The sequence below is a fragment of the Myotis lucifugus genome, unplaced genomic scaffold (assembly GCF_000147115.1).
Source record: "Myotis lucifugus unplaced genomic scaffold, Myoluc2.0 scaffold_5716, whole genome shotgun sequence".
Classification (NCBI taxonomy): Eukaryota; Metazoa; Chordata; class Mammalia; order Chiroptera; family Vespertilionidae; genus Myotis; species Myotis lucifugus.
In genome coordinates this window covers 1-8,017 of record NW_005876764.1, presented here as the reverse complement: position 1 = coordinate 8,017, position 8,017 = coordinate 1, and the positions used below count along the sequence as shown (strand labels likewise).

Here is an 8,017-nt window from a genome sequence, read left to right as displayed (position 1 = left end):
AAGAAACCACAGACATTGGAGTGAAAATTAAAAGTATTCAATTATTGGGGGGAAATTTTCCTAAAATCACAGTTTTATCTTTTAAAAATACATCTTTATTGATTTCAGAGAGGAAGGGCAGGAGAGAGAGAGACCTCAATGAAGAGAGAAGCATTGATCGGCTGCCTCCTGCACGCCCCCTACTGGGGATCGAGCCTGCAACCCGGGCCTGTGCCCTTGATCGGGAATCAGTGTGCCCTTCAGTCCGCAGGCTGGCGCTCTGTCCGCTGAGGCTGAGGCCACGGTTCTGACGGTTCTGGTGGAATCACTGCGCGTTTCAGTGGGGACGGAGCTCCTCTACTTCCTTTGGGGGCACACCCTGGCCACTCGGTGGTGTGAATAGTGGTGCCGGCCACTCGATGACTCGCCGGTCTCCTTGCCGTTGCTCACAGCGCCCGCCTTCCCGTCTCCCGTGCAGGCGAGGTGACCCGAGCGGTTTGCGTGCCCTCTGAGCGAGGCGCTGGCTCTCTGTGGAGACGCTGCCTGTCGGGGTGGGGGTGGGGGGCCGCTGGTCTAGACTGGAGGCGCTGAGTCGCGGTTTCCGGGACCAGAGAGGCCGTGGCTGTGCGGGGGCCACAGTGGAGGGCAGGCTCCGTGTGACTCACCTCTCCTCGCCGTCTGAGTGTCGGTGTCCTCGCGGGTAAGCGAGGGGGATCGAGGGGCCTGCGCTCCTACTGTGTGTCACGTGCTCTCAGACCCTCGGAGATGCTCATGTTCCCACTGGGGAGCCAGGCACCTCAATTGTGGCGGCAGCACAGGCTGGCACGCCTGCACTGGGCACGCGAGGGAGGGACGGAGCCGGCGCTGTGAGGAGCGGATGGGCCCCCGTCAGGACCGGGACCGTGGACAGGGCCTGGGTCTGGGCCGTGGGGGGTGAGGCCGGGCCAGGTTGTGGGGACTTGCAGGAGCCGAGGTGTCGAGTGGTGCTGGGGAGCCACGGAGGCGCTGGGCAGGTGACTCAGACACGGCCTGGAAGCAGAGAGCTCTGGGCGGAGGGGGGTGGGACGGTGACTGAGGGACAGTCAGATGGACGGTGACGAGGGTCGTGCAGCGGCCGTGGATGAGGTGGGAAGGGTCTTGGCGGTGGGCAGACCAGCTGTGATGGCAGGAGGGGCTGTGGGTGCGGGGCTGTGGGCTGTGAGCGCTCAGCAGGGAAAACGCAACATTTCAGGGGTTTGGGCAGAGCCAGGGGAGGCCGGGGGGGGGGGGGGCAGTGGGCGTGGGGTCCAGGGAGGGGGAGGATGGCCCAGCCAGGCCCAGCCACCACCTGCTTCAGGGAGCCGCCCGTTCCCGTTCCCGTTCCCGTTCCCGTTCCCGTTCCCGTTCCCGTTCCCGTTCCCGTTCCCGTTCCCGCGTGACGTGACCCCTTTGCCTTGCAGTGCTCGCGCCTCCGGCGCCGCCACCGCCCCCCATCCAAGGATATGCCTTCAAGCCTCCGCCCAGACCCGACTTCGGGACCTCGGGGAGAACAATCAAGTTACAGGCCAACTTCTTTGAAATGGACATTCCGAAAATCGACATCTATCACTACGAGTTGGATATCAAGCCAGAGAAATGCCCGCGGAGAGTGAACAGGTACCGTGTCCTCCTCAGGACGGGTCGGTCGGTCGGTCGGTCGGTCGGTGCGAACTTTGCCGCAGACACAGGTGCTGGTCAGCTCGGTCCAGCGGGGCCTCCCACCTCCTCCCCCAGAAGTTCCTTCCCGTCGCGTGGATGCTGTGGAAGGCGGTTTTGTCTCGGGGTGCAGTGAAGTGCGCGTCCAGATGCACACAGGTGCCCGCCCCCAGAGCGGTGCCCGCCCCTGCCCGTCGGCCCTGCACTCTGAGGTCGTGCCCGAGCCGTGTCACCGCGGGCTCGGCCCCTTGTCCATCCGCTCCCGGCCCGTGTTTCTAGGGGGACCGGCATCCTTGTGTTAGGAGCTTCTTGTTTTATTGCTCAGGACCCTCTGACATGAACAGTTCATCATTTCATTTATTTATCTATTTATTGTTCTTTTTTAATCCTCACCTGAGGATGTTTTTCCATTGATTTTAGAGAGAGTGGCTTGTGTATTTAGCTCTCGGTCCATCTTGAAATGATGGTTTGTACGGTGTGAGGTGAGGGTCTGCTACAGAGCGCTTCCTTCTGCGCTGCTCGGCCTGTCACCTTCGGGGGGACCGGTTTATGTTCATGAGCTACCAGGCAGCTCTGGGCGCTGGTACTGGGTGCTTTGATCTATAGTTAAATTTGGGGGGATTGCCACGGAGTCTTCAGTCCATAAGCAGCACGTTCCCGACAGGCGGCTGCCGTAGTTTCTCTTCGCAGTTCTTCATAATGTGCAGCTCGAGGGCCTCATTTGTTCTTCAGGGTGTTATGTTGTTGCTCTAAGTTGTATTTTAACATTTCATTTCTCTAGAAGGGGTGGGAGTGACTGCTAATGAGTATGGGGTTTCTGGGTGATGAAGGTGTTCAAAACTTACATGGTGCTGATGGCTACAGAACTCTCTAATCTGCTAAAACCACCAAATTGTATATTTTAAAATATGTTTTTATTGTTTTCACAGAGTAAGGGAGAGCGAGGGGGAGAGTGAGAAAGAAACATCCATGATGAGAGAGAATCATTGATCAGCTGCCTCCTGCACGCCCCCTACAGGGGATCGAGCCCACAACCTGGGCATGTGCCCTGACCAGGAATCAAACCGTGACCTCCTGGCTCCTGGGTTGACGCTCAGCCACTGAGCCACGCCAGCCGGGCAACAGTTTGATTTCTTTATCAGATATTAGACGATTCCGTTTTGTTTTTGTTTTTTCATTTCTTTCTGTATTAGGTTTGGTAGTTTGTGTCTTTTAAGGAGTCTGTCCATCTCACATAAGTTGTTGGATTTATTGGGGGCTTGTTGGTTTGTGTGTGAGAGTCCGGTCAGGACACTCGGCGCTGGTGGAGGGCACGGAGGCAGCACTTCCCGGGGCTGATGGGACGGGCGGTGGGTCTGATTGTGCCGCCAACCACAGCGCGCAAGGAGCGCCCTTTTATGAAAACAGGTCTGCCTGAGGCTGTGTTATCTGGCGACGGAAGCGGTTGGCGGTGATTAAAGCGGGGTGTCTTTCCCCCCCGCCCCCCCTCGTTGGGTTTGAAAGTTACCCACTAGAAATTCCCTCGAGTCAGACAGAAAGTAGCAAAGGCGGGCCCTGGGCGGCACCTCCGTGGCCACCACCAGCCGTGTCCCACGTGTCCTGCTGCCCCCGGGTGCCGAGCCTGGGAGTTGCCGCCTGGTTAAGTGTGTGAGCGTCTGGGGTTTTTTATTTTACTACTAGTGGTCCGGTGCACAAAATTCGTGCACATTAAAAGGGAATTAATTAGAGGAAATATTTTAATATTGCTGTTTGCCCTTTCTCTATAATAGAAGTGTCAGAGATGAAAAAAAATTAGTAAAATGTGTGTGAAAATCTCCCTCCTGTCAGAGTCTGGGGCGCGCCGCGGGACCCTGAGTCATGTCGCCACCCACCCACACGCACCTTGAAATCGTGCAAGGCCCAGACCCAGCCGGCCCCACCCCCGTCAAGCCCCGCAGGGCGGGGGGCGCAGCCTCAGGTCCCCCAGCCGGGGTGGGGGGTGCGGCCTCAGGTCGCCCAGCCCTGGCACAAGGGTGTGACGACCATTTGCGTATCAGCTCTTTATTATGTAGGATTGATTGTGGTGCAGTTCGGCTAAGGCCCTGCCGCAATTACAGTCAGAACAGTACAGGAAAATGTGGGCGTGTTTGTGCTGACACCCGACTGGGCGGCTCCTGCCACCTTTAGGGAACCTCCCCGTGGGGATGGGCGCTGGGCTGGGTGAGTGGTGGGGAGGAGGGGCCAGACCGGCGGCAGCGGGCTGCAGGTCAGCACAGGCCGAGGGAGGCTGAGGCTGGAGTGGGAGGCCGCGGCGAGGACTGGATTCAGGCTGGGCTGTCCCCTGGGGTGCGGCTGCCAGGCCAGCTCCGGACACCCCTCCCCTCCCCTCCACACTGTGCTCCCTACGGGGCAGTGTGCCCTGGAGACACTGGGCAGAGTCCCCCAGAGGCTGCGCCAAGGCCAAGAGGATGGTGCCACCATCGGGGTGCTAGGCTGTCATGGTTGAGAAGAGTCCCCTTGGAACAGCTGTTCCCTGAGCCCGGGGAGCCTGCCCGCTGGACCTGGGCGTCCCGGTGCCTCCTGCCCGCGGTCGGGTGTGGGCAGCTGGCCCATAGCAGGTGTTGTCTCAGGTGCACGGGCTCCAGCTTGTTGCTCTGAGTACCAGGAACCTCGCTGCCTCAGCTCTTCTCTCTCCTGCTGCTTCTGTCGTCAATGAAATGTCCGCGGGGCCACGGTCGCCCGGGCTCTCGATTCTGCCCACCCAGCAGCCGCTGTCGTCTCTGACCTGTAGCCGGTCGAGTCCTTGGTGGGTGGTTTTTGCCGGTTTCTCCCAGGCAGCGGCCTGCCTTTTCCTTTCGTAAGTGAAGGTGTCTTCAGAGAAAGACGCTTGATTTTTCCATCGTCCAGTTCATCTTTTCTTTCACAGGGAGACTGTTTATGGGCTGAGACCTCCTGTCTGCCCCGCTTCTTACAGCTTTTTCTCTTCTGCTTCCCTCCAGAAGGTCTATAGCTGCCTGTTACTTAAGTCTGTAATTTGTTACACATAATTACTTTCATCCTTTAAACCGACCTTTCATTCCTGGCGTCTGCCCAACCTTGACACGTTGTATTATTATTGACGTGTTGCTGGATTCCTCTTGTTACTGCTTTGTTTCTACATCTGTGTTTATCAGTGAGATTGGCCCATGATCACCTTGTCGGGCGTTGAGATAAAAGCTTCGCTAGCCTTGCCCGGCCGGCGTGGCTCAGTGATTGAGCATCGACCTATGAACCAGGAGGTCATGGTCCGATTCCCGGTCAGGGCACGTGCCCAGGTTACAGGCTCAATCCCCAGTGGGGCGTGCAGGAGGCAGCGGATCAGTGATTCTCTCTCCTCATTGATGTTTCTCTCCCTCTCCGTCTCCCTCCCTCTCTGGAATCAATAAAAATATATTTTAAAACAATGAAAGCTTTGCTAGCCTCAGAGAATGGTTGGGGCGGCGCCCTCTCCATTCTGCTCACGGTGCACGCGGGCTTGGTGGGGTGACCTGTTCCCTGAATGTGGGTGGAACTCCCAGCGGAGCCACCTGACCTTGAGGCGACGGACGCCTTGGCCATGAAGATGGGCCTTGAGGCTCGGGGAGCCCGGGGCCGGGAGAGGCGCGTGGTGGCCAGTGGCACACGGAAGCGCAGGGGCGGTGGCGGAGGGACGCCGCTGTGGGGAGGGACGGGGTGGCGCTGGGTGGAGGCCCTCGCTTTGCGCTGCCCGGGCTGTGATCTCCCAGGTGGTGTCAGAGGCCGGGAGGCCTGGTGCGTTCTCTGTGGCGCCGTCAGAGGAGATGCATGGAGAGGCTCCGTCCGCCCCGGGGACTCCTGGGCACGGGGTGTCCGGGCAGGACTGCTGGGTCCCTGTGGTTGGCCGTGAAGGTCGGCGGGCAGAGCTGGGCAGGCCGGCTGTCCGCGCTTTCTGGGGACGGAGAGAAGCCTGAGCAGAGCTTGCTTCCTGATGGGCAGGGCTGGAAGCCTTAGGGCCCCCCCGCCCGGGCTCAGGCCCCAGCGTGATTCGTCTCCCCTTTGCCACATCCGGGAGCTGGGCCTCCTGCCGGCCACTCGCTATCCGTCCTTCGCATGTCTGCCCGGAGGACCGCAGGGTCAGGCAGGGGTCATGGTCATCCTGTCTGTACTTTGCTAGGCACTGTGTGCGAGCGTCAGGTAGTCGTGAGTTGAACTGCGGTGCCGCCAACGGCCCTGAGCTGCTGGCAGACGTGCCTGCGTGGCCCTGCTCCTCCTGCCCCCGCCGGTCGGTGCTTCCGAGGGGCGTGGCTCTCACGTGGCCGTGGTGCCCGGGGGCACTTGGCGGAGCAGCTCCTGTGAACTGGGGGTGCTGCTGTGAGGCCTGAGGACAGGCAGCACCCACGTCGGGCCCTCGGGTGCGGGTGGTGCCTGGGCCGCTGGTCAGGCTGACTCGGGGTCCTTGTCCCGGAGCCCGACGGAGAGGTCGCACCGGGATGGTGCCGGGCGCTCCTGCGGGGCCGGGGGGCCGGGGGCCTCACGTTCCTGATGAGCCGAGGCCGGAGGGTGTGGCGCCTGCGCCTCTTGTCCGCTCTTGTTGACATTTCGCTCGCGTCTGTCCTGTTGCAGGGAAATAGTGGAGCACATGGTCCAGCACTTTAAAACTCAGATCTTCGGGGATCGGAAGCCAGTGTTCGACGGGAGGAAGAACCTCTACACAGCGATGCCCCTTCCGATCGGGCGGGAGAAGGTGAGTCCCGGGCAGGGCCTGGGCCCCGCGTGTGGCCGGCTGTGCGGGAGCCGTCCCCCGGGGGAGCGCGCTGGCCCTCAGGACGCCGCCCGGGGCCCTGGGAGACAGGAGTTGAGGTCTTGAAACCACTGGGCTTTCCCGTGTGAGACAGACCCACGCTGCAGGTGCCACCGGGGGTGCGACAGGAGCCGGGGGCCCCAGGGGTGGTGACGCCTGAGGAGAGGTGCCCGCACGGCTGTCGGCGTGTGCGTGTGCGTGTGCGTGCGCGTGCTCGTGCGTGTGTGTGTCCGTGTCCGTGGCAGTAAAACAAGGCTGACTTTCGCCTGTAGCCAGTGGTTCACCTGGAGTGACAGACACGGGAGGCCTGCGTGCTCACAGCCGCCCTCTCTTCCTGTCTGTGTCCTGCTCCGGGGCCAGTGGCTGTTTAAAAAATGGTGAAGTCCCGCCTAGAAGGTGTCCCCGCGGGGGCGGCTCAGCGCGGAGGCCTCACCTGCTGCCCGCAGTCCGTGCGCCCGGCCGGCTCGCAGTGTTTGCTGTGCATTTAGTGGTCACCCTAAGGAGACAGCTCCTGCACCCGTGGGCGGCTCCGGCTCCGGCGGGGCTGTGCCCGATAAGAGGAGAGGCGTTGGGCCAGGGCGCCTCCTGATAAGGCTCCTTGCCGAAGGCTGGTGGCTCGGATAGCACGGGCACCCCTGGCACGGGGCGATGGCCCGGTGTCCCCACTTGGGTGCCAGGTCCCTGCCCGCCAGCGCGGGAGGCACCCCTGCAAACCAACAAGACTCATTGATGAGAGCTTCGAGTTTGACTGGACACTTGTTTTTGGTTAAAGTGTGAGAAGGAAAGCTGCACGGAGCCCTTCAGTCTCGTCTGCGTGTGCATCGCTGCGCCAGGGGCTCAGGAGCACTTTCCTTCGGGGGGGGAGTCCCCCCGCTGTTCGAATGTGAGACATGCCCCCATAGAAGTTGGCAGCACAGCTCGGGGTGAAATAGGTCGGGTTCCTCTCTTAAGAAATATATATATTTATATTGGTTTCAGGGAGAAGGGAGAGGGAGAGAGAAGCATCAGTGGTTCCTAGGTCGACGCTCAACCACTGAGCCGGGCGGGCAGGTCGGATTCCACGCCCACACGTCCGTCTGGGGAGGGTTTCTCCTCGTGACTCGGTCCCTGCAGAGCTCGCCGCCGCCGTTGTTTCCGTTGGGGACAGAACTCCCAGGGCCCCCGCAGGCCGCCCTGCCTCTTCCGGGGACGCACTCCCTGAGGAGCCGACCCGACCCCGGCCGAGCGTGACCCCCTCTGACGTGGGGCGGGGGCCGCGTGGATGACCTGCGCTCTGGGCCCCCAGGTGGAGCTGGAGGTCACGCTGCCGGGCGAAGGGAAGGACCGCATCTTCAAGGTGTCCATCAAGTGGGTGTCCTGCGTGAGCTTGCAGGCGTTACACGATGCACTTTCGGGGCGGCTGCCCAGCGTCCCCTTCGAGACGATCCAGGCCCTCGACGTGGTCATGAGGCACCTGCCGTCCATGAGGTGAGGCCCGCCGCGGTGGGCGCGGGGAGCTGGCCCCGGTCCCCTGGGACCGTCGTGTGCATTTGCATCGTAGCAAGCCCAGCAGTGCTAACGGGGGGACATTTTAATGTGAAAGAGATT

General features: G+C 61.2%; 1 protein-coding gene across 1 annotated transcript; it reads left to right on the top strand.

Moving 5' to 3' along the window:
- The first annotated feature begins 1,396 nt into the window (after window positions 1–1,396).
- Window positions 1,397–7,939, top strand: LOC102441114 (protein argonaute-2-like). Its single transcript, XM_006109089.3, has 3 exons — window positions 1,397–1,614; window positions 6,253–6,373; window positions 7,716–7,939. Exons 1-3 carry the CDS (start codon window positions 1,538–1,540, stop codon window positions 7,899–7,901), a joined length of 384 nt encoding a protein of 127 aa, XP_006109151.1. The 5' UTR covers window positions 1,397–1,537; the 3' UTR covers window positions 7,902–7,939.
- Window positions 7,940–8,017: the final 78 nt, after the last annotated feature.